The following is a 23,429-nucleotide window of genomic DNA, read 5'->3' as shown; positions in this document are numbered from 1 at the left end:
TTCTATATAGTGAATTTATAGACAGTGTGTCTAAGCGGTATATAACATATTTGGGTTATTATATTTTCCTATGTACACTGAATTTATGTATATTTATAATGTGTGTAGACACTGCATACCTACAAAGTGTGTAGTGTGTGTAAAGGCATAGTAGAGTGATTACAACAATTATTTGTGCTTACACATCCTGTGTGGATGTATAAAAGGAGTGTGTGCATGTATATACAGCGTGAGTACTTATATATATATTATGCATGTGAATTTATAGACAATATGTATATACAGAAATATAATATGTATACACAGAAATATAATATGTATACTGCATGTGTGCACTGTTTATGGGTAGAAATATATATATTTATAATGTGTGGGGGTGCTTTGCCGGTAGCTGCGGCGACGTGTCTCTGCGCCGTCTGCCACCTCCCTGGTGTCCCCTCGACCGCACTGGGCTGTACCGGGGGCAACACGGGGGGCACCGGGCGCGACCTCCCCCTCGTCCCCATCGAGCACAGACCCGTCTCCACTTTCAATCCCTTTTATTGACTCTTTCACAGACAGAAGCTCGTAGAAGGGCGCCCGCGGCTCTCACCGGCGCCGGGGCTCGCGGGGAGTGGGGCTGGGGGTGGCGGCGGCTGCGACCCGTCGCCTCCCGGGACCGGGCCCCCGCCCGCCCGCCCGCCCGCCAGCAGCGCGGGCGCGTCTACGGCACAGACACTTGGCTACAAGGCTACTCTACCCAAAACACATCGAGGGGCCCTGCCGGGACCGGGGCTGGGACCGGGGAGGGGGGATCGGGACGCCCCCGCCACGTCGGGGTGCGGGCGGGGGGCGCGGAGCTGTCCGGTCTCTCCGAGTGCTGAACGGGGAGAGCGCGGGGAGCACCGGCACCCGTCGGGGGACGGAGAGGACCCCCGGGAGTGGCAGGGAGAGGGGACCTCCAGTGTCCGCTGGGGAACGGAAAGCACCTCCCAGGAGCGGCAGGAACCGGGGAGCCCCGGGACGCACCGGCGAGCGGAGAGCACCGCCGGGAAGCGGCAGAGGCCGGGGAATCTCGGCACCCACCGGTGTCCACCGGGGAAAATAGGGATGCGCCGCAGCGCGGCGGGCACCCACCGGGGAGCGGCGGGGACCGGACCGAGGCGCGGCGGGCATCCAGCGGGAAGCGGCGCGGGGAGGATGACGCCGAGGAGCGGTGCGAACGGCTCCGGGCTCCGGCGGGGTTCGCACGGGGGCTCGACGGGGCCAGAGCGGGGAGCGGCAGGACCGGACCGGGGAGCAGAGGGGACTCACCGGGGACCGAGGGAGCGGCGGGACCGGACCGAGGAGCGGAGAGGACCCACCGGGGACTGAACCAATTCCAGGAAAAAAGGTTTTGGGAAATCGGGCTTTTTTCTTTTACCCGTTTTTTATCTTTTTTTTTTTTTCGTTTTTTTCCTTTAAGGGGAAAGAAAATATGGGGCGAACGGAGGGCAGAGGCGGCCAGGGGACCGGGAATCGTTGTTGTCGCTAAGCCGGGAGCAAGGACTGCCGGTACCCAAAATGGAAACGAAATCGTAGGAAGCGCGTCCCGCCGGCACTGAGCATCCCCGGGGGCCTGCCGTCTGAGGAGGAGGAGGAGGGTCAGGTGGAAATCGCTGAGGATACTCCCGTCTTTCCTCGGAGTAAAAGCAGCAGCGATGGCCCGGGAGGAACGGGGGTTGGGGACCGGGGAGGAGGTGGGGCCGAGGTGGGGGTGGAGGGGGTGTGGGGAGGCTCAGCGGGGCCGCTGCCGGTAGTTGCCGTTGATCTCCTGGGAGATGGTGACAGCCTCGGCACCCAGCGGCAGCTTGTCGCTGTACTCGGAGCGCACCTCGAACTCCTCGCCGTTGGCTTTGGATTGTGACTCCGCCATGGAGCTGGCTGCCACGCTCTCCTCTCGCTCCAGCTCCGGAGCCCCTTCGGCTTCTCTCCTCCTCCTCCACCTGCCTCCTTCTTCATCCTCCTCCTCCTCCTCTTCTTCCTCCACCTCTGCCTCCCCTACCTCGCTGGGATTGTAGTTCTTCTCAGACTCCAGGTAGGAGACACGAGGGTCAAAGTCAGCGGCCATGTGCTTCTCCATCTGGTCTGGGTTCTGGGCTTTCATGATGAGCTTGTAGGTCTTCCCTTGGTATTTGGAGAGGAGGTGGCACCACGTGGCCCCCATCAGGGGTAAGGTGGCCAGCACCAGCAAGAAGATGCTCACCACCACGATGATGATGAGCGAGGGGATCTCTTTTTTGGTGGTGAAGACCACTTGGACCTGGCAGTCCTCCCCGAGGTAGGTGAGGCACACGGAATAGTTGGTGCCGGGGTTCAAGCCCTGGAACCAGTACGAGTTCACCCCTTCTTCAATCTTGGACCACTGGACCAAGGCATGGCCCTTGCTGCTCTCCTGGCACAGGTAGAGCATCCTGAGGTGGACCTTCTCGGGCTGCGTGTAGGTGGGTGTGAGCTGCACCCGGGCGTCGCGCTCTGACACGTCCAGAGCGATCACCCCCAGGTCAAACGTGTGCTGCTTGAAGTCGCCGCTCTGGTTGAAGGCGTGGTTGGAGATGTACTTGCTGGTTTGTGTGGAGCCACACTTCTTCTCAAAGGGCGGCAGCTGGAAAGGGATTTGCCCATCTCCCGTGGACTCTGTCCCAACTGCCAAGGATGGTTGGCTCTGCCGGGTGGGACCAAAGGGTTTGCTCCTCTCATCTGGTGTGAGCACGCTATTCTTCGCTCCCTTGGCCCCAGGCTTCTTGTCACCTGGCTGTGCTTTACCCCCCAGTGGGTCCCTCCCGGGCTGCAGTGGGTATTTCTGGGTGCCCGCCACAGCCACGTTGACCGAGGTCTGGTTGCTCCCCATTTCATTGGAGGCCAGGCAGGTGTAGGTGCCTTCTTCCCTCTTGCTCAGGTGGGGAATCACCAACGTGCCATTCTTGAAGACCAAGAAGCGCTCAGGGTCCCGTTTGGACTGGTCCTTCCCAGCGGTCTCATTCGGGTTCCCGTTGAGCTCCAGAGTTTGGCTGGAGGTGCGGATCTTCCAGCTCACTTCGGGCAGTGGGGTGCCCGTCACGGCACAGTGCAGTGTCAGGGTGAAGCCATCAAAGAGCTCAGTGGTGTCCAGGTTGGGGTAATAGGTGAGCTGCACCGTGGGCGAGGCGCACTGCACATCCGGGATCTTCCCCACTGGCACTCCTTGGAGCTGCTCCGGGAGGGCACAGGTGATGGAGTCCTTCTCAGGGATGGAGATGAGTGTGCTGTCCATCCACTTCTTCAACCACTGGAGCTTGCAGGAGCACTCAAAGGGGTTGTTGTAGATCTGTAGGTGGGAGAGGGAGCTGAGGGAGTCAAAGATCCCCTCAGCAAGGGTGGTGAACTTGTTGTTGTTGATGCGGAGGGACCGGAGGTCCTTCAGGGTGTGGAAAGCCCCCTGAGGTACCAGAGCCATGTGGTTATTGTTCATCTTGAGCAGCTGGAGAGCGCTGAGGTTGTAGAGGTCCTGCCAGGGGAAGTCCACGATCTGGTTGTGGCTGATGTCGAGGTTTTTCAGCTGCACCAGGATGGCGAAGGCACCGGGCTCGATGGAGCGGATCTCGTTGTGTGCCAACCAGAGGGAGGTGACCTGGGTCACTTCCACGAAGGAACGCCGCTGCAGTGAGGTGATCTTGTTGGCCGAGAGGCTGAGGGTGGTCACGTTGGAAGGCAAACCCGTGGGCACCACTTGGAGGTCCTTGTAGGCGCAGTCGGCGAACTGGTGCGCGTACTTGTCCACGCAAGCGCAGGGCTCAGGGCACGCCCGGGCCAAGCCGAGCAGGGCCACTAGCCACAGGGCCAGCAGTGGGGCCATCTCCCCCTGCCAAGGGATACAGGGGGTCTCAGGGCTGCCGGCCCACGTCCCCGCCCCGCTCCCGGCCCCGGTCCCCGCCCGGCGGGAGGCGGCGGCGGGGCCGCGCCCCATTGTCTGTACCCGGCTCCCCCCGCCTGCCGCCCCCTCGCCCCTCGCTCGTGCTCATCCCCTCTTCCCCTTCTCGCTCCTCTTTTCCTCCCTTTCCCATCCAGCTCTTCCCATCCTTCTCACTCTCTTTTTCTCGTCTTGATTAGGCTTTTCCTTCCCCCAGCCTCTCAAAAAATAATTAAATCTCGTTTTCTTTCTTCTCTGCTTTAATTTCTCCTTTTTCAATTATTTCTTTCCCTTTTCTTTTTTTTTCTTCCTTCCTTTCATCTTTCCTGTCCCCACTTTTCTCCCTCCCATCTCCATTCCTCCCTAGTTCTCTCCTTCCCTGTTTTCCACTCTCTCTGACTCCCTCCTTCTCCCCTTTCCCCCACTTCCCGCACCGCACCGGGGCTGACCCCGCACCTTACCCGCTCCTAAGTGCCGTTAAGCAACACGCAGCCCTTCTCCTCGCCGTTACCGGCCCTCCGCATCCTCCTCCCGACCCCCGTCCCTGTGGCACGGAGGAGCCTCCGCCAGCCCGGACACGACGGTGAGGGGCGGGGGGACCCCACCCGTCCCCCCGCACCTCTCCGGGCTGAGCTGTGAGCCGGAGCGGGGCCGTACGGGCACTGGGCTGCCGAGGCGACAGCGAAAGGGAGGAATTAGCATTTCTGCCAGCCTCCCCCTCCGCTCGGCTGCCCCCTCCCTCCTCGCCACCCCTTTCCCATCCCACCACCCACCCACCGCCGCCGCTCGCCAGCCTGCGGCGAGGACGGGGCCGGCTGCTCCCGCGACGGGCGCGGCACCCTCCTACCCCCCCTAAAAAATACAAAATAACCAAAATAAACACCCACCAGGCAGAGCAACGAGTACAACTCCGCGCGCTTGGCAGCAGCCGTCATCCAGCCCCCCCCTCTCCCGTCCGCCGTTTTGACTTCCCCGGTGCCCCCCCGGAGGGACCGAAATGCCGTCGTGGCGGATGCGGGACACGACCACCCCCGTCCTCCTGGGACATCGCGGGGTCGCAGCCCTTTGTGGAGCGCTTGTGGACGGGGATGCGGAGGTTGGACCCTCCCGTCCCCGGTCCCCGGGCGGTGCTGCCATCCCCCCACGCCCGATCCATGCGGTATTTCCACGGGCGATGAGCGCCGTGTGCCAGCCAGTCCCGTCGCTCGGTGCTCATTGAATGCAAAGCGATTTTAAACACGGAGGGGGTTAGGAGATGGGAGGGGAGAGAAATACACGGGGGTTGCCGGGGGTCCCCAAGACGGGACTGTTCTCTCGCAGCTTCCTCCCGAAGGTTTCAGCCCCTTGGAAAGACGCAGGGAGTCCCCTATTCCCCTCGTGGTTTCGCCTCGAAGTGTGGGGCTGTTCTCCCCCTCCACCCCCGGTCCTGCCCCTCTCATCGAGAAACCATTGATTTCGGGAGAGTGATCGATTCCTGTCTCCCGCCATCCCTCCCTCCCCCCCCCGCATCCCTCCATCCTCTCCCCTCCCGGAGCTCTGCCGGGGGGTGCCGAGGCGGACTCGTCATGGATTCGGATGGGTCAGTCCACTCCTCCCGGTGTCCCCGGCCCGGCTCTGTCGCGACAGACAGCGGCCCCGCCTAGAGCTGCGGCTACTTCCCCCTTCCCCATTCCCCACGGGGACTTGGCACATCCCGGGGAGCTTCAGGTGTGGGGATCCCCGGGGATCTGAGGGGGGGGGCCCCACCGCCTTCCTGCTTGCTCGCAGGCGTAGTAAAAGCCCGGCCACCTCTCCCTCGGCGGGAGCTCTGCTCCGCATCCCAGCCCCGAGGCCACGGGATGGGCGTGTTCTTCCAAGGACGAGGAGAGGGAGGAGGGAGCGGAGAGGGGGTGATGGCTGGAGGGACAGAGCACAAGCTGCTTGACAGCAAGATGTCAGATTTGATCCTCGATGATGGCTCCCATCCTCCCAGGAGCCATGTTCAAAGCCCTCCAGTCTGACACCTGCTGCCCAGCACAGATTTGGCCCAACCCAACCAACACTCCACAAGGAAAGCCCTGGGAATGGTCCAAGGGAACTGTCCCGAGCAGATGGGCAAGGCCACCTTGGTACAGTCATCTGCTGAGGGGCCACACAGAAGGGAGGCACTGCTTCAAATCCAGTGGATACATCCACAGGGCAGCACTTCCATGTCTCCCTTCCCGCTGGAGAAGGGTTTGAACGGCCATGGTGCTCTCAGCATCTTCGGAGCTGAGCCATGACTCATTCCCATCCCACCCCTGTGGCTGGCTGGTCACCCAGCATGTCCTCACCCTCACCGTGACACTCCCAAGCACCCATGCTCAGGGAATTACAGCATCAGGCATTTGGAGTTGTGGTTTTTAGGCATTTTCGCCTCATTTTGCTCACTCTCCAAACACCCGTGGGCTGTCACTCTCTCCTGAGCCCCATGGCAGGGAGTTCTGTAGTTAGTGGGCAGCACTTGTGGGCTCAGCATCGCCAAACTGACCCACCCTGCTCCTCACCCAGGTTATTCCACATCCCAAGCTCCCCGTGCTGCTGTGGGCTCACAGGACCATGGATTAGCCCATACTGGTGTTGCCCCATGGCTGCAGGGCTCAGGTGGGAGACACAGGTATGGAAAACTTGCTATGAGGAGCATGGAAAGGGGGTTAAAATGCCACAAGACTGTGACCAGCAGGGAGAGGACACTCGTTTTCTGGTTTGACTGCTATCCACAGCGTTCCATTGAGCTCTTCCGAAGGGATGGATGATGCCTTCATCCATCATGCAAGAGGAAGGAACCCAAGTGTCCTAGATACAGTGGCAGCGTTTCAGGAACATTTCATGTTGTACTAGAAATGGGTCAGGGATGAGGCACGTGTGACAAGATGGATACACATCCCTCCTCATGCTCCTGAGGGCCAGACCCTCACCTAGATGCTTAGGAGGGCATCGGAGCATGAAGCAGCATGACATGGGATACCCCATCCATCCAGACCCCCACTCACTCCTCCCCAGCTGACACAAGGGGTTCATGTCATCATTTGTGCCTCAGTTTCCTGTGGGCTGAGAACAGGGAGGAACAACAGTGCTCTGGTGGGTCCACAGTGCACTCAGATGGGAGCTCCAAGCAGGGAGGGAGGGAGGGAAAATGAGTAGATGGATGTGTGGATGGATGGATGGATGGATGGATGGATGGATGGATAGATGGGTGAGTGGGTGGGTGGATGGATGGAGAGATGGAAGAGCAGGCTCTGGACCTGCCCACTTCTCCTTCTCACACCTCACTTGCCTCAGCCCCAGGCACCCCAAGTTTCATTGTGCTCCTAAACATGTGGCAAGTAGGGACTGGTGTTGAGCATCACAGCTCCAGAGACACAACTCCCACCGGTCAGGGACATTGCCTACTTCAGAAGGAGAAGGTCAAGCCACCAGTTTGGGCTCCCCTGGCTTCTTCAGCTCCCCCAGGACCAGGTGAACACATGAACCACCACTCTGGGAGCATCCTGGTTGCAGGACCTGCCTGGCCAGAGACAATGTGGCTTCTTCTTCCACCCAGGAAAGTCTTTCCTCACCTTGGCCTCACCACTTCTCCAAATATTCAGGAGTCCCAACCACCCCGTCCTCTCTCTTAATGTTCCATGGGAAGCAAACCTGTTCAGGGGATAGTAGAGTTATGTTTTTATTAGGAATGGAATCCAGGTGACCTTTCCCAGGCTCACAGAGGCAAATCCTCCTCTGCACTAGACTTCCCCCACCCTGGCCAGCAGACCTGAGCGATCCCGCAGGGCACAATCAACGCAGAGGAACCAGCCCTCTGGCTCTAATTAGTTTTGCATGATTGTTGGGGGAAGAAATCCGTTTTCATAACCAGAAAGGATTTATGCTTCTCTTTCTTGCCTTTTTTTTTTCCCCCTCCTAAGTCCCGGAGCACTTTGCTTGGGGCTGGCAGGGAGTCGTTTTATGAATGGTTTAGATTGAGCGATGCATTATTAATAACAGCCAATCAAGCAAGCAGGATAATATATATCATTTCAGGAGGTTTGCTTAATTCAGTGAAGTTATTTATTGGGCTAAGAAAACCCAGGGAGGCTCTGAGTCTTCCTGGAAGGGGGATTTTCACAGGATGGCTCTGGGTGGAAGGGAAGTCTGCACCAGTGTCAAAGCTTCCTGTTGGAGGGGGCTTCTGGGGAACCCTCAAAGCCCTTTTCTCCAGGTTTTGAGTGCTGTTGGGTGCTGCTCTGTTCCCCTTACAGTGAGAGACCGTTTTTTGGCCAGATGAATGAGCTTTACTGCAGCTCAAGGCAAGAGAAACAGCTAATCCTGCTCCCACAGCCCATTGGCTCCGTCATTGTTTTACCAGGCTTTGATGAGGCCGGTGACAGCAGACAGATGGGCTCTGCCCTCTGCCTCGCGAGGCTGATCCCCCGCAGGACCCTCGAGCAGCCACCAGAGGATCCTCGTGGTGAATTTGGTGACAAGCCTTGTGTGTCAACGTGACGGCTCCTTTGGGATCACTGCTGTAACAGGAATAACTCATCGCTGTGTCCAGGACACGGTTTGTTCCCAGAGGGCTTCCAGAAGATGGGAGGCACTTTTCCTCCCTGTATCTCCCGTTTTCCAAGCCTGGCAGCTCCTCTTCCACCCTCTTGGAGGGGAGACCCTCACCCTTCTCTGCCCACCCTCACCTTCCCTGCCCACTTTTACCCTGCCCTGTCCATCTTTACATTTTCCTGTTCATCTTCACCCTTCCCTGCCCACCTTCACCTTCCCTGTCCACCTTCAGCTTTTCCCTGTCCACCTTCACCTTCCCTGTCCACCTTCACCTTCCCTGTCCACCTTCACCTTCCCTGCCCATCTTCACCCTTCCCTGCTCACCCTCACCCTCCCTGCCCACCTTCACCCAGTTCAAGCCCCCCAGAGCACCTGCCCACCCCTCCCACCCCTCTCCCTCTGTGCCCAGCACAGCAGCCCAGACACCTCGGTGATGGCCACGGTGCCCCCCAGGCACAGGAGGGAAGGCTGGTGGGCCCTGGGGAGGCGGGTGGTGTGAGACGTGTGGGTGTGAGCGAGCACAAGTGGGTGTGAGTGCATGTGTGAGTGTGCAACAGGGAGTGTGAGTGTGCACAAGTGAGTGTGCACGACTGAGTTTACGCGTGAGTGTGAGCACCAGTGAGTGTGAGTGCCCCAAGGACGGCTCCAGCCCCGGTGCTCCAGCCCGTGTGCGGCTGTACAAAGAGGACACCTGGTGGCATGTGCCCCTCACTGCCGCGTCACACACAGCCCTGCTCGGGAACACCCGATGTGGCCGCCTCCGACTGTCACCAGGGCCACATCCAGCCTTGGGGGGCGGAGGTCCCGAGAGGCGTGGAGCAAGACAGGGTGAAGAGACCGCCAAGCACCTCCCCTCCTGCCTGGCTGGAAAAAGGAGGAAGAAAGATGCCCCATTAAATTGCACCGGCCTGTGTTGTGCCATTTATTTTATAAGGATGCTAATTCCATTAGGTTATTTCTTTCCCCTAGAGCGGGCCCAGGGGGGAAGAGCCCAATGCTGGGAGCAGAGAAGGTTTGGGAGTCCTTTTTAATGCTACTGAGAGCTTCCCTGCATTCCTTGTGAGCAACCTTGCACCCCTGGTGAGCATCCCTGCCTCCCTGGTGAGCATCCTTGCGTCCCTGGTGAGCATCCTTGCATCCCTGCATCTGTGGTGCAGTTAACCTGAGACCTGGCCAGCTCAGCTCACCCCGTGGTTGCGTTCACTCCTCTTCCAGATCCCGGAGGACGAGGTTGCGCTGTGCCAGCACCTTGGCCGCCCTCTTGGTGAGCAGCTTCTCCTGCACGAAGGGCCAGAGGAGGGTGTAGCTCTGCGCGTTGCGGTGGGTGAGCATCATCTCCATGTCCAGGCTCACAGGGAGTGCCAGGGCTCCCCAAAGATTCTGCAAGGCTTTGGCCTTGGCCAGGGCGCCTTCTCCGAGTCGCTGCTGCAGGTACCTTCTCAGCAAGTTATTCAGCCTGTAGGAAGGGGCCTGGGGCACCCTGTCCTTGACCAAGGACAACATATCCATGTAACCACACACAACATGGCAGAAGTCCACTTTCCTGCCTGTGGCATCCAGGGCTTTAAGGAGAGCAGGCAGCTCCAGTCCCCAGAAGTTCCAGATGATGAGGATGGGTCTGGGGAGCAGTGAGAGGTGCCAGAGGAGGTACTGCACCCCCACCTCCAAGGGGACACCCTCGGGAAGCAGTGCCAGCACTGACTCAGGGGTCTGGATCAGGGTCCTGAAGAAACGGTCTCCGTTCACCACTGCCATCTCCATGATGTTCTGGGCTGCGGAGGGGAAAGGACGGGCTGGAGTAAGTGTTTGGGGAGACCCCTCTCTGCCCCTCAGCCCCTGGGAAGGGCAATGCTCACTTCTCAGATCAACCTTCAGGCTGAAGAACACCAAAGCACCCGGCTCCAACCTGTCATCCAAGGGGCTGGTGGGGCCAGTGCTGTTGTGGGGTGAGGTGCCACTTCTGGACCATGTGGGGCTGGAGGGCTTCTTGCAGTCCTTGGCCTCGCTGAAGGCCTGCAAGAGATTGGAAAAGGGATCCAAGTACAATCTGCCTGCTTGGACCTGGCTGGGAAGGCGTGAGGAGCACCCTTGGGAACACCACTGGCCATGGACAGGGATCTGCTTGTGGCAATGCCACAAAAACCACAGGTGTGATGTCCTAGCACTGGGTGTGTCCTGTGTCTGGAGTGGGCTGGCCATGGGGAGCTCTGTTGAGAGCCCAAAACCAGGGTCAGAAACAAGTGACCAAGAGCAGAGCCCTGAATCCAGCTTGTCCTGAGCAGGGTTGGGATGCAGGCACTAACACACAGGTCCAGAGATTGCTGTCCCTTGCTGTTCATCTCGTATGGATGCAGATCACGGAGGGACATAAACATGCCTGAGCAACCTCACTGCATGAGGTACTTAAAGATCTTGTTGATGTTTAGCGGAAACTGGATCAGGAAGACTGGATCAGGTCAGAAGGAGGTTTGGGGCCTCTCCAGGCTCAGCAGATCCAGTGCCTACAGCAATGCTTCCCAAGGATGAACAAAAGTAGCCACACCACCAACCCCTGCCCAGCATCAGCAGGGATGGACATCCACAGTGAGTATCTCCCTACAGGAGGAGCAGGACAGCAACACATTCAAGAGGCTCCAACCTTGGTTTCCTTCCCTCTTTCCCTCCAGGACAATCCTGCACCTCTTTCCTGGGTATCCTGCAGCAATGGGACATCCATCTCCCTCCACACCAGCTCTCTGCAACTCCACCTGCAGCCCAGGAGTGGTGGAAACACGGCTGGACAGACAACTTCAGGCTCCTCAGCTCAGGGAATGTGGGATTTTTACCACTGGCACCTCTCTTTGCTACACCCTTAAATCCACATCATACTACACAACACCTGGTTCACTCAGGGATTTCTCCCAGCAAGCTGCTCGCATCCCCCAAAGCCCCAGCCATGGGATTTTTTGCCACTAGCAGGGACTGGGGACAGGATTTAGCCCCATAACTCTCTTTTTCCCTTTGTTAGAAAGGAATCAGAGGAGCCAGGAAAAACAGGACAGGAGGAAATGAATAAGGAAGTCAGCAGTGGCTGGGGTTTAATCTGAGAACAGCTTTATTGAAAGAGCAAGAAGAGATTCTGCATTAGTTTATACAAAAAAAAAAGGTGTTCCCCCCTTATTAAGCTAGTATTGGAAAACCAACCCCAATTCCCGATCCCAAATCAGCCGCACTTGCCTCTGGTTCCCAGGGGATCCCCTTCTTGTGATGGTGACACGGTATCTCAACAAGGATCCCCCCCTTTGGATCATCTCACCACCTCAGCCAAGGCCATTTGATTGCCACACACCAGTTTGCAGCACCAGAGTTGTGCAATGTCCCTTTGGAGGTGCTCAGGTGGTCCATCCCTGCTCTGGTGGTTCCTGGGAGCGTTTCAGCCCGTGTTGGTACAGGGCTGATGAACTCTGCGAGCACAGATGCTACATTCAACTCACAAATTTGATTTTTAGATCAAAATTGATTGGTTTTAAGCTGAGAACCACCTCTCAGGAAGCCACAAGGACCGACTGGGAAGGTTTGCCTCGGGGGATCCCACCTCAGAGCAGACCAAGGAGGGGTTTATGGCTGCTCCAGAAAACCAGGAGCAAAGGTCTTGGCCTGGGAGAACTAGATTTGGAATGGCCTAGACGCCCTGCCACCTGGGAGCACCTGAAGTGGAAGAGAAAACCATAAGCAGGCCTCTGGGTGCTGCTGGGAAGGAGAAGGCTTGGCTCCAAGCACAGCTGGAGGAAAGGGAAAGGCACCCAGAGACGACGGGGTGCGGCCGCCTCTTCTCCGGCCGCGCAGCTCAAGGAGGGAGGTCTGGCACTACACTCACCACCGTGTCCTCCTCGCTGTCATCCGAGCTGCAGATGACGATGCTGGTGATTTCTGTGGAAGGAACAGGAGGATGCTGTAGCTCCAAGACTGTGACTTTGGATGCCAGCAGATCAACTCTCCTGAGTTTTGCTGCAGGACCATGAACCACTCAGCCCTTGGATGCACCCCAAGGTGAGGGCAACCCCTCCACTGCTGCTTCACCCCATGGATCCTGCACCAGCCTCTTCAGAAGGTGCATTTCATCCTCTATCTGGTTTGCAGAGCTGATCCCAGGATTCCTTGCTGCGGGATGCAGCGGGGCTGGCTCAGCTCGGGGAAGAAAATTTGTTTTCCTAAGAATTATAGTGGGTTTTGCTCCAGGAAAACTTACTACTCCTGGAGCAGGAGGCAGAGGAGCCTTTCTGCACTTTCCCTGCTGATATGTTCTTCCCTAAGCTTGGATTTTGGCTACCTTGAAAGTGGGACATGGAGCTGGATGGAGCATCCATGTCTGCCCCGAGCACTGCTGTTGTATTTATTCCCTGGGAAGCAGCTCCCACCCTCTGCTTCTGTCACCTAGGGGAGGTTGGCCAAGGCTCTGAGTGCCTGGCGGTGCAGAGAGGCTGGGAATGGACCCTCATAATGGAGAGAAAAATATGGGATAACAAGGAGGGCAACATTCACGGCCCCCACCTGCATCATCCGTGCTGCTGCTGCAGTTCCGTCCGGGCATGGAGGTGATGGGCTCCCTTGGGAAATCCCTCCGGTTGGAATTGGGATCACTGGGGCCCGGCATGTTGTCACACTCCAGCTTCAGTATTTTGGGAGAGATCTGGCTGCCCCTTTCTGTGCAGTGAAACATCCTCTTGTGCCATGAGGGGACAGGGCGAGCCTGGACAGGGGAGAGCACAGGCGGTGGAAGGTGCTGGGGTGGCAACTCCTGGTCCCCAAGGGCTCCTGCCTGGCTGGGATGGTTCTTACCTTGTCCACATGCACGTCCTTGAGGTTGGGGGGCGAGGTGGGCAAAGTGCTCTGGTTTTTGGGCTGGACTTGATCCTCTTGCTGTGGAGAGAGCGCAGAGCAGCATTAGGGTGGACCTGGAGAACACTTACCCCCCTGCAGGGCTGGGATGTCCCCAGACAGCGTGAGGGGCAGAAACATCCTCAGGAGGGGGGAAACTGAGGGACAGCCTGGCCCTGTGGCTTGGCTCAAGGTTTGTGCTACAGTTATGGTTTTCCCTGCGGAAAGTGAGGGATGAAGCAGCAGGCTCGGAGAAGTGGGCCGGGGTAGGCAAATGCCTGGGTACGGAAAATGATGGCTACAATGTAGGTTCGTCTCTGTCCAGGCAGAAACATCCCTGGGGGTTTGTTGTTGATGAAAAAATGGGACTGATGGGCTGGGGAGGGGAAGGTAGACCCTTGCAAAAGATCAGAGGAAGGGAGAATGTATGTTTTGGCTGATGCAAGAGGCCTCCCCACACGGCACCACACAGGGATGAAACACTGATATCTCACCAGGTTGTTCTCCAAGGCCACCTCGACCACAGGGACAGGTTGGGATTCAGTATCTGCAATGGAGAGAGCAGGGTTGAGATCCTGAATTGGAGCCTCCAGACTTCCCACCCGGCCCTGGCAGCAGCCAAGCTGGGAAAAACCTGCCTGACAGCTGCAACAAGGAAAGGGCAGCTCTGGTCTCTCTTCCCTTTCCCAGTCCTTTGGTCTGGGATGGCCCAAGGATTTAGGAGACTCTGGTAAGCCAAAAATCATCATCACCAGAGCCTGTTAGACTGGAGGGAGACCAGAAAGGGGCTCTGGCCATATAAGCAAAGGAGCAAATCTTGGCCCCAGTAGAAATAAGGACCCACAGGAATGGATCCGGGCTCCTTCTGCTGCAGGGAGCAGAAGAAGTGGAAGAAGAATAGAAGTTGTGGATGTTCTATCTCTTGAACTGTTCAAGGTCAGGTTGGACAGGGCTTGGAGCGACCTGGTCAAGTGGAAGGTGTCCCTGCCTATGGCAGGGGGTGGAATGAGATGGGCTTTAAGGTCCTTTCCAACCAAAACCATTCCATGATTATCTGATCCCCACGGCAAGTCCTCACCTGGGTGCCCTGTGACGCGCTCCACCAGCGCCTGCAGCCTGACCCTGCACTCGGATAAGTCCCCGGGCTGCCCTCGGTCCATGGCCTCTGGCAGCTTCAGCCGCTGGAGCTCCTGCAGCGAGCCCTTGATGAAGGGCTGCATGTCCATCACCTCCTGCTCCGTGGCGTACAGGCTCATCTTCTCCACCAGCCTCTCGCCCGCCTCCATCCGCCGCAGCACCCCCTCCACGTGCCGCAGCTCCCGCGCCAGCTCCCGACGGCCCTGCTCCTGCCGCGCCTCCACCAGCCCCAACAGCTCCTCTTCCTCCTGACGGATCAGCCGCACCAGCTGCTCCACGCGCTGACGGATCAGCTCCCGCATCTCCCGCTGCGCCTCCTCCAGCCGGGCGGCCTCGCCCTGCAGGGACGCGTAGGTGGCCTCAAAGCCGCTCCGGCGACGCCGCAGCTCCCGCTCCATGGAGCTCAGCTCCTCCTGCCTGCGCTGGGTCTCGCTGCAGATGTCGCTGAACTGCGAGTGCTGGTTGTCCAGCAGCGCGCACGAGCAGCACAGCGCCTTCTCACACTGCTGGCAGTAGATGCTGGCAGGGGACAGGAGCGCCCTTCAGAGCCGGCACACCATTGGGGCGGCAAAAGCAGCTCTGCTGCCCTGGGCACCATTGCCCCTGCCCGAGGGACAGTGCCAGGGAAACTGAGGCACGGGGACTTTGCCTCACTGCACCAGCTGCAGGGGTGGCCGTCAGCCTGGGCCTTCAACCCTCCCTTGCTGCCCTCCCTCCTCCCGGGCTCCTGACAAACCCATAGCACACACACTCATGGAATGGCATCTCCTGAGCTGGAAGGGACCCACAAGGATCATCAAAGTGCAACTCCAGGCCCTGTACAGGACATCTCAACAATCCCACCATGTGCCTGAGAGCATTGTCCAAGCGCCCCTTGAGCTGTGGCAGCCTTGGGGCCGTGACCACTGCCCTGGGGAGCCTGTTCCAATGCTCCACCACCCTCTGGAGGCAGGTTCTTTTCCTAATATCCAACCTAAACCTCCGCTAACACAGCTCCATGTGATTCCCCCCAACCCTCTCACAACTTGCTCCTGCCTGGGGTCTCACCAGGGTTGCAGCTTTTCCTCTCCAAAGGCAGGTGATGAAACCCCTTTGGCAGGGTTGCTCCTGGAGCAGCAGCCCCAAAGCCCTTGGAACAGGATAGGATGCAGGAACAAGGCACCACTCTCACCTGCAGACGCGGCTCTGGTCGGGGTGACTGGAACTGGTGCAAAAAAGGTTGCAAGACTTCCTGGTGTCTTCCAGGAATTGATGGGCTGACTCAGCACGCAGCTCCTCCACCTTCTTGACTTTGTGACTCTTCTTCTTGTGCCACCACTGGTGGTCCTCAAAGCACTTGGCACAGAAGAACTCCTCGCACTCACAGCACCACACCAGCGCCGCTTCACCCCGGCACCGGCTGCAACTGGGACCACCAGGGCTGGTGATCTGCTTGTAGACCCTCAGCCGGGCCTGCAGGTTGGTGAAGAGCAGGTTGTCCATGTCCGGGATTCCGTTGGCCTGCGGGATGGCCGTGCAGCACACAGGGCACTGCCCGACCGGCTTGTTCTCACTCAGGCAACCCAGGCACAAGGTGTGGAGGCAGGTGAGGAGCTTGAGGTTGGGCGATTCCTGCCGGCAGCCCTCGCAAAGGAGGAACTGGAAGTCATCTTCCACTGCCGGAGGGTGGGATGGAGGGGAGCACACAGGTGTATCCGGCTGGGGTCTTGTCTCCATGGGAGCAGTGGCACCGTCTCCATCTAGGTGGGATGTGGAGAAAAAACCCTCATGAGATGGAAGTTTGAGAGGCTCAGTCCCACCTGCGGGCATCCCACTCCACCCAACCACTGCAGGGGAGGGATGAGGGAGCCGCAGGGTGTGCTTGAGGCTCCTCTCCATCCCTCCTGCCGAGGGCGAGCGGGTGGCAGCACTCCAGGTGCTCTCCCGGGGAGATTCTCTGCTGGATGCAAAGGGTTGTGCTCCCGCCTACCCTCTGTGTGGGAGGCTCTTGGAGGCTCTCCTCCACCCTCCCCAACCGCCTTCCCTTTCAGGACTTTCGGATTTCAAGACTGGGGGTGGGGACAAACGATTTTCGTTTTGCTGCTACCGCCTTTTCCTGCTCTGCAAGCGGGAAAAGCAACGGAGGCAAAAGGGGGGACCCTGGGAACGGTCCCCAAAGTTTCCTGCGAAACCTCCCAGGCAGCACTGGGATGTTGTCATAAGCTCTATCCCCAAAGGTGTCCCCTTCCCCACTCCTCGTGCTCCCAGCCCTCCCCCAGGCCGGCAGGGTAGAAACCCCCCCGCCAACAAAGCCAGTACCCCACTTATCACCTCCCCCCTGCAACGGTTTTGTACCCTCAAAACTAATACACACACGCACCCTTCCAAGTAGGCAATGCCCGCAGGTCCCTTTCGGAGACTCTGGATCGGGCTTTGCCCTCCTCCCCATCCCGCCTCCCTCTCCAGGAAAGCGGGGAGCCCCTCGTTACCTGCTGGGGGGCCGGGGCCGGGCGGCCGGGGCGCGACGGGATTGTCGGGCATGTGAGCGGCGAGAGGGGACAGCCGTCCCAGTCCACTTTCGTTTCCTCAGCCTGGCTGGAAAGGAAGGAGGAGGAGCTGGTGGGAAAAAGGCGGGGAAGGCACGGGGTGGGGGGGGGGCGGCCCGGGCCGGGAGGGACCGAGGGAGCCGGCGGGTGGGAAAGGAATGAGATGGGGGTTCCCCGCTCCCACCCTCTGCCTGCCCTCTGCCTGGGGGTACCGGTGGAAAATCCGAGGGAGGCGGAAATGCAGGGAAGGGGGGGGGATGTTGGTACTGGAGCAGAATATTGGCACCGGGAGGGAGGGCAAGCCGGCACCGGGGGTACGCTGGTACCGGGGTGGGGATGCTGGTACCGGGGTGGGGATGCTGGTACCGGGAGGATGTTGGCACCAGGGGGATGCTGGCTCCGAGAGGGGTTCGGATGGCAAAGCTCTGCTCCAGCTGTTAGGTAGGACCCCCGAGCTGTGCTGTCTGGTGTTGTCTCGGCTGCAAGAGCTGCTACTCTCTCTGGGGCATTTTCAGGCTCCCACTTCAGCCGAGGGGGGGCTTTAAACCCTCACTATTGTCATGCCCTATCCTCGGCAGCGCCGCTCTTGGATCTCCACTACCCTTTGAGCCGGCGAGAGGGAGAGTGGGGGGCTTCGGCATGGCGGGAAGGCCACGCCGGAGCAGCAATTCCTGGGAAAACTACCTTTCCCGCTTTCCTGTTCCCGTGGGGTCGGGGTACCCTGCGGAGCCCCCCATGGTGTGGATGTGTGATGGAGACCCCCGTCTTCCCCGTGGCCGGCGGAGCGTTTCCCTGGCAGGGCCTCTCCGGAACAACTCACCGAGCCGTGAGCCATGAGCCGTGTCGTCCCTGTGCCGTCAGCAGCCACATGACGAGCGGACCAGGAAGCGATAGCGGCTCCCTCCTTCCTCCCCTCAGCATCCTCGGCGCGGCCTCCGCTCCCCGCGGCCACGGGGCTGGCGGCCGAGGACGCCCCGGGGTCACCCCCAGCTCCGAGGGGGTGCGAAGTGAGGAGTGACCGCGGGGCCGCAGCTTTTGTCTCCCAGCTCGGCTCCTGCCCAGAGGAAGGAGCCCAGAGGGTCTCCGGGAGGATGTGAAGCCTCCAGCACCTCAGCTGGGGTGAGACTCCGGCCAGGGAAGCCCCTGAAGGATTGGATTTCTTCCAGCAAATGTCCTCCCGTAATGTGACTACAGCAGGGCTTGTCAGCTGCATCTCTCACGGCAGGGAGACGGTGACAGGGACGGAGGTGGCCGCGATGGCAGCAGGGAGCCAGGATTAGAGGAGCACCTTGGAGCACCGGGAGCAAGGCCCTGTGTGAGGCACCAGCACCATGTTCAGCCGGTCGGGATACCAAGCCCTTCCCTTGGGAGACTTTGACCGCTTCCAGCAGTCCAGCATCGGGTTCTACGGTGCCCAGAAGGGCTTTTTCTGCTTCAGAGACAAGCAAGACCCACTGGGATCGGCTGGGAATGCCATAGGTGAGCCCCAAGCCCCTGGGATGGCTGGGAATACCTCAGGTGACTCCCACACCTAGAGGGGAGTTTTTGCCTCCCTCCCTATTGCCCCCAGTGCTGTAGGGTGTGGCACTGGCTGGGTGTCCCCCACACTGCTGGCTGCCCTGGCTGCAGGGTGCATGGAGGGGAGAGGCTTGGGTGAGGGTTCATGGGCAGGGCAGGGGGGTTTGGAGAAGGTAAATCCCCCTTTCACCCTCCTTGCAGACACTTCCCAGGGTTGGCTGTCCTGGATCTGCCATGGGATTATCACCTCCTTGGTTTTCTTGCTGATGGTTGTCACCTTCCCCATCTCAGGGTGGTTTGCCTTGAAGGTAAGTGAGGAAAGCAGGTGAGGAGTGGCATGACAACCAACCTCCATAAGGGGACAGTTACAAGCTGCCCCTGGTCCTGGCATTGCAGGATCCAGGGTTTTGCTCCTGCCCTGGTCTAAACTTTCCCGTTCCAGGTTGTGCCCACCTACGAGCGAATGATCATCTTCCGCCTGGGCCGCATCCAGGCACCGCAGGGACCTGGCGTGGTCCTGTTGCTGCCCTTCATCGACCACTGGCAGCGGGTGGATCTGAGGACGAGGGCCTTCAACGTGCCCCCCTGCAAGGTGACTGCCGACCCTCAGGGTGGGATGGAGAAATAGCTCTCAAATTCCCAGAGCCGGTGGATTTTGGGATGGTCTGACCCTTGGTGACCCAGCTTTCAGCTCCTCCTGGCAAGGCCAGGGACATTGTAGCTGCTGCTGTGTAGTCAGAGTCCTCACCTGCCTGAGGTCAAAAAGCTCCTCTCGCCTTGTTCAGAGGGTGTTCCTGGCTGGAGACATCCCAAAACCTACCCTTCCCAGATGTCTTTAAATAGCAGCCCATACCAGAAACTGTCCTCACCATCCAAGCTAGCCGAAAATTAATTATTTGGATTGGTTTTGTTTCCAATAATCCTCTTAATAAAGACATCTGGGAGTGCCTTTGCTCCCAGGATCTACACACAAGGGCCATGGGGTGGAGAGGGGAAAGAGATCCTGACTCCTTTCTGCCCCAGGTGACCTCCAAGGATGGGGCAATCATCTCCATGGGTGCCGATGTCCAGTTCCGGGTGTGGGACCCTGTGTTGTCCGTCATGATGGTGAAGGACCTCATTGCAGCCACCCGGATGACAGCACAGAACGCCATGACCAAGACCTTGATGAAGAAGAGCCTCCGTGAGATCCAGGTGGAGAAGCTGAGGATCGGGGAGCAGCTGCTGGTGAGGACTGCCTGAGAGCCCCCCAGGACACCCAAACCCCTGGGATCGTGGTGCTGAAGTGACAGTAAGGAAAAGACGGAGCTGCTGGAAGTCCATCTGGCCACAGACCTGGACAAGGAAGGGAGCTGGGAAAATGTGGTGATTAGCAGGGAGCAGATGTTTTCAGATCTCCAGAGTTCTGTGGCTGATCTCTAAGGACTTTGGGTGCACAGAAAGGCTGACATGTTGTGTGTGATTTGACCTTCTTATCTCCGTCAGGAAAATGTCTGGAGGGAGACTGGAAAAGGCTTTGGGTGAGAGAAGAAGGACAAGGTAGTGACAGAGGGGCAGTGAGTCCTGCCTGCAGTCAGCCTGGGCCAGGCCAAGATCTTGTGGGTTCAATGTCTGTAAGGGGTGATGTAAAAGGAGACTGGGGAATACCTCTGGGGTGCCTGGGGTGGTTTGGAGGCCAGAGGTACTGCCTGGTGGAGCACCATGCCAGGATGTGTTGCCCAAGAGGGAGCAAGGAAAAGGACCATGGAAAGAGGAACAAGACAGAGCTGTCTCCCCTGTCCCAGCCTCCTCCAAGCTGGGAGAGCAACTGGGGGAGGAGGGTTTGGATGTGAGAGCTGACAGCTTGGAGGAGAAGGAGGACTATTGAGCCTGGTGTAACACCCCACTGGTGGGCAGCAGCAGCACAAGCTATAGGATGCTGATGGTTGGGGGTGCCATGGTGGGGAGGTGGTCTCCATGGCCATAACCAGCTCTGCCTAGGCTGTCAACACCTCTCCCTTTCTTCCCAGTTGGAGATTAACGACATGACCAAGTCGTGGGGCCTGGAGGTGGACCGGGTGGAGCTGAGCATGGAGGCTGTGCTGCAGCCACCCCGGGAGAACCTGGTGGGGCCTGCAGCCACTGTGCCACCAGTGCCGGGGCTGGAGGGGCTGGATGGCACCATTCAGCAGCTGGCTGCCCATTTCTTCAGCAGCACCCTGGCTCTGGTTGGCGGCGGGACTGGCGCTCCGGAGGCAGGTAACCAACCCTGGTCACTGCTCCTCTGCTGGGGGATGTCCCTCCTGCCAGGTGACCTTTGTGTGCATTGGCTGTCTGACAGAGGAGTCAAAGTCTGGGACATGTCATGCTCCTATAAGCACAGCACAGACAGGCTGGTAGCAGGGAGGAGAGAGAGGTCTGCCTTGGGCACAGCTCCATACAGCACGTGGCACAGCACCATTTCAACAAGACATTGGAGAAGGCACTGGGAAGGGCAGAAGCAGATCTGCAGAGCCCTGGGCTCAAGACCAACTCATATCTCAGTGTTTCTACCAGGCAAACTCAAGCCTGAGTTTCCCAAGAGTCACGTGGATTTTCTTCCAGAAACCCTGCACCGATTTGTGCCCCATTAACTTTTCAGGGATAATTTTCCTCGCCCAGGGAAGAGTAACCCATGGCAGACAGTGGAGCAGGAACTGGCAAGGCCAGTTGCCCTCTTCTTGATTAGCTGGAGACTTTCTGGATAAGTGGGTTTCTTTCCTCTGTTGACCTTCTCTGGTGGGTCTGGCTCACCACACAAAGGTGTCCCCTAATCTGTCCCGTTGTCCCCAGCAGACAGTGTGGAGACAGTGAACGAGGTGGAGCCTCCCACCACTCCCCTCCCTGCCCAGAGGAAGCCCAGTGCAGACGAGCTGCTCTCAGCAGTGGAGTCTGTCCTCTCTGAGGCCCTGGTCAGCCAGGTGGGAGCATCCTACCAGGTCAACATCGCCCTGTCCAGTGGCACCTGGAGCACCTACTTCATAGACCTCTCCTCAGGTCAGCACTCTTTGGGGTGGTTGTGTTGGAGGTGTGAGGGTGTTTTGCTCTTGTGCCCCCTTTGCATGCTGTGAACCCCACCAAACTCGGTGGTCAGAGGTCCCAAACCAAACCCCTTTGGTACCTCCACGAAAGCCACCCCGGGGCCCATCAGGCAAGCGACACAGTGTGGTGACCATGACCTTGAATCAACACTCCCTGGAAGTCCAAAGTATAATTTGTTCTGGGTTAAACCCATGAATTTTCCTTCAGAAATAGAGTATTGATGGAAAATTGACAGCAAGGTCTCATGGCTGGCCTGGAGACCTCAGGAGTTGTTGACTCTCGTAGGACACCAGCACAAGGGGGTAGTGATGGAGGGCCCCTGCCATGCTGGAGGATGTCCTTCCAGCACCCTAATGCATCCCTGCATGGTTGCCTGTGGTTTTCCTGGTGGTCATGGCAAAAGCAGGACGGGGCTTGGAGGTGGACCACTGTAAAGGGTATTGGTGGAGCAACACAAGAGAAATTCATCTCCATAAGGTGTAAGGACTCCTGTCTCCAAAGTCTCCCTGCCAGGAGGAGGCCCATCTGTCATCTGGCCCATCTCAAATCTCATTAAATGTGGGGGGGGGAAACACCAGCTGGATCAAGGCTGGATCCTGAACCCACTGTTTCTCCCTCTCCCACCCACCGTGTCCTACAGGCAGCGGGCAGATTGGCCGCGGCGTGCCCGAGGGCATTCCTGATGTCACTCTGCAAGTGTCGGAGAAGGACCTTCAGGACCTCTTTCTGGGTGACCTGCGCCCCCTGAGTGCCTACATGAGCGGGAGGCTGCAGGTGACGGGTGACCTGCACCTGGCCCTGAAGCTGGAGGAGCTCATCAAGGCGATGAAGCAGCGTAGATAGAGCGTGTGCGTGGGCGCGTGTCCGTGTGCTTGTGTCTCTGTCGGTGTGCCAAGGCGTGGGGACATTTGGGAGGACTGTGCTGTGTGGTGGGGGGCCTTGCCATGCTGGAGCTCCTGCTGCCCTTCCTGTGGAGGCTGTGGGAGTTGGGTGAACATCGGAGCAGGGAAACTGAGGCTGAGCTCCACTGCCCATCCTTGTCCTTGGCTTTCCCTCTGTTCTTCATCCCCTGCTTGCAACATTACGGGAACCAGCTGGCACCTCACCATGCGCCAGTTTGCTTCCAGTTTCGTAGAATCACAGACTGGTTTGGGTGGGAAGACCTTAAAGTTCCACCCCCTGCCATGGGCAGGGGACATCTCCAACCTGGCCTTGATTTCCTGGGCCAATGTGCCACCAGGGCACAGACCGATGTCCTGGTGTCCCCACAACCTGGTGCATGGCCAGGGATCTCACTGGAAGGGGTGTGAGCTGAGCAGTTGTGTGGAGGAGAGCTTGAGGACACTGTGGCTGAGGACAGGAGCCATGGGATGGGGTGGGCAGCCAAAACGGGCCACGAGGGCTGGCTGGACCAGGTTGGGATGCCACCAGCAGGCTGGAACTGGGATCCAGTGTGGCACCACTGATGGGATAACGGCACTTATGGGGAAGTAGCAGAGGTGGCAGTTTGGGGGATGACCTACCTTCCCCACACAGTGGTTTGTAATTAGTGATTGCGCTAATTTGTGCTTCAAGATCCTTTTGCGTGTGTGCTGTGAGGTGTGTCCATGGGGGCAGGGACTGGATATAGGCATATAGAGATATTTATTTATTTTGTAAGCTTCCTTTCTATCCACTCTCGATGGACAATAAACCTGGTGTGAATTCTGCAGGCAGATGTGGCTGCACCCCCCGTGCCTCAGTTTCCCCCAAGGCAGAGACCAGAGCATGGGAGGAGCTGCCAGTCAAGGAGTCTCGATTGTGATGAACACATGAAGTCCTGGAATGTGAGGAAGAGCTGGCAGGATGCTGTGTGGCCTCAGCTTCCC

The 23,429-nt window shown here is 58.5% G+C and overlaps 3 protein-coding genes across 8 annotated transcripts; 1 reads left to right on the top strand and 2 right to left on the bottom strand.

The window, feature by feature from the left end:
* Positions 1-522: 522 nt before the first annotated feature.
* On the bottom strand, positions 523-4,650 carry ISLR2 (immunoglobulin superfamily containing leucine rich repeat 2). The gene is made up of 2 exons (XM_027657655.1): positions 4,369-4,650; positions 523-3,859 (listed from the first exon to the last, which is right to left on the bottom strand). The coding sequence occupies exon 2, from the start codon at positions 3,851-3,853 to the stop codon at positions 1,757-1,759; it is 2,097 nt and encodes a 698-aa protein (XP_027513456.1). The 5' UTR covers positions 3,854-3,859; positions 4,369-4,650; the 3' UTR covers positions 523-1,756.
* Positions 4,651-9,376: 4,726 nt separating this feature from the next.
* PML (promyelocytic leukemia) lies at positions 9,377-17,860 on the bottom strand. Of its 4 annotated transcripts, none has more exons than XM_027657651.1 (10): positions 17,804-17,860; positions 16,927-17,032; positions 15,630-16,197; positions 14,400-14,977; positions 13,816-13,868; positions 13,283-13,363; positions 12,995-13,193; positions 12,321-12,373; positions 10,321-10,477; positions 9,377-10,236 (listed from the first exon to the last, which is right to left on the bottom strand). In XM_027657651.1, the coding sequence occupies exons 2-10, from the start codon at positions 16,976-16,978 to the stop codon at positions 9,665-9,667; spliced, it is 2,313 nt and encodes a 770-aa protein (XP_027513452.1). In that variant the 5' UTR covers positions 16,979-17,032; positions 17,804-17,860; the 3' UTR covers positions 9,377-9,664. The 4 variants fall into 4 exon arrangements, with proteins under 4 accessions (XP_027513452.1, XP_027513453.1, XP_027513454.1 ...); XM_027657652.1 differs by having other exon boundaries at positions 16,927-17,028; positions 17,804-17,840; XM_027657653.1 differs by lacking the exon at positions 17,804-17,860 and adding an exon at positions 17,668-17,735.
* Positions 17,853-22,761, top strand: STOML1 (stomatin like 1). 3 transcript variants are annotated; one of them, XM_027657658.1, is made up of 8 exons: positions 17,853-18,102; positions 18,209-18,462; positions 18,703-18,809; positions 18,944-19,093; positions 19,525-19,728; positions 20,511-20,739; positions 21,313-21,516; positions 22,202-22,404. In XM_027657658.1, the coding sequence occupies exons 2-8, from the start codon at positions 18,315-18,317 to the stop codon at positions 22,402-22,404; spliced, it is 1,245 nt and encodes a 414-aa protein (XP_027513459.1). In that variant the 5' UTR covers positions 17,853-18,102; positions 18,209-18,314. The 3 variants fall into 3 exon arrangements, with proteins under 3 accessions (XP_027513459.1, XP_027513460.1, XP_027513461.1); XM_027657659.1 differs by lacking the exon at positions 17,853-18,102 and having other exon boundaries at positions 18,315-18,462; positions 22,202-22,761; XM_027657660.1 differs by lacking the exon at positions 17,853-18,102 and having other exon boundaries at positions 18,315-18,462; positions 21,316-21,516.
* Positions 22,762-23,429: the final 668 nt, after the last annotated feature.

The sequence above is a fragment of the Corapipo altera genome, unplaced genomic scaffold (assembly GCF_003945725.1).
Source record: "Corapipo altera isolate COAL_440 unplaced genomic scaffold, ASM394572v1 308, whole genome shotgun sequence".
NCBI classification, from domain to species: domain Eukaryota; kingdom Metazoa; phylum Chordata; class Aves; order Passeriformes; family Pipridae; genus Corapipo; species Corapipo altera.
The sequence above is the reverse complement of the archived record's forward strand: the minus strand, read 5'-3'. Positions and strand labels throughout refer to the sequence as shown.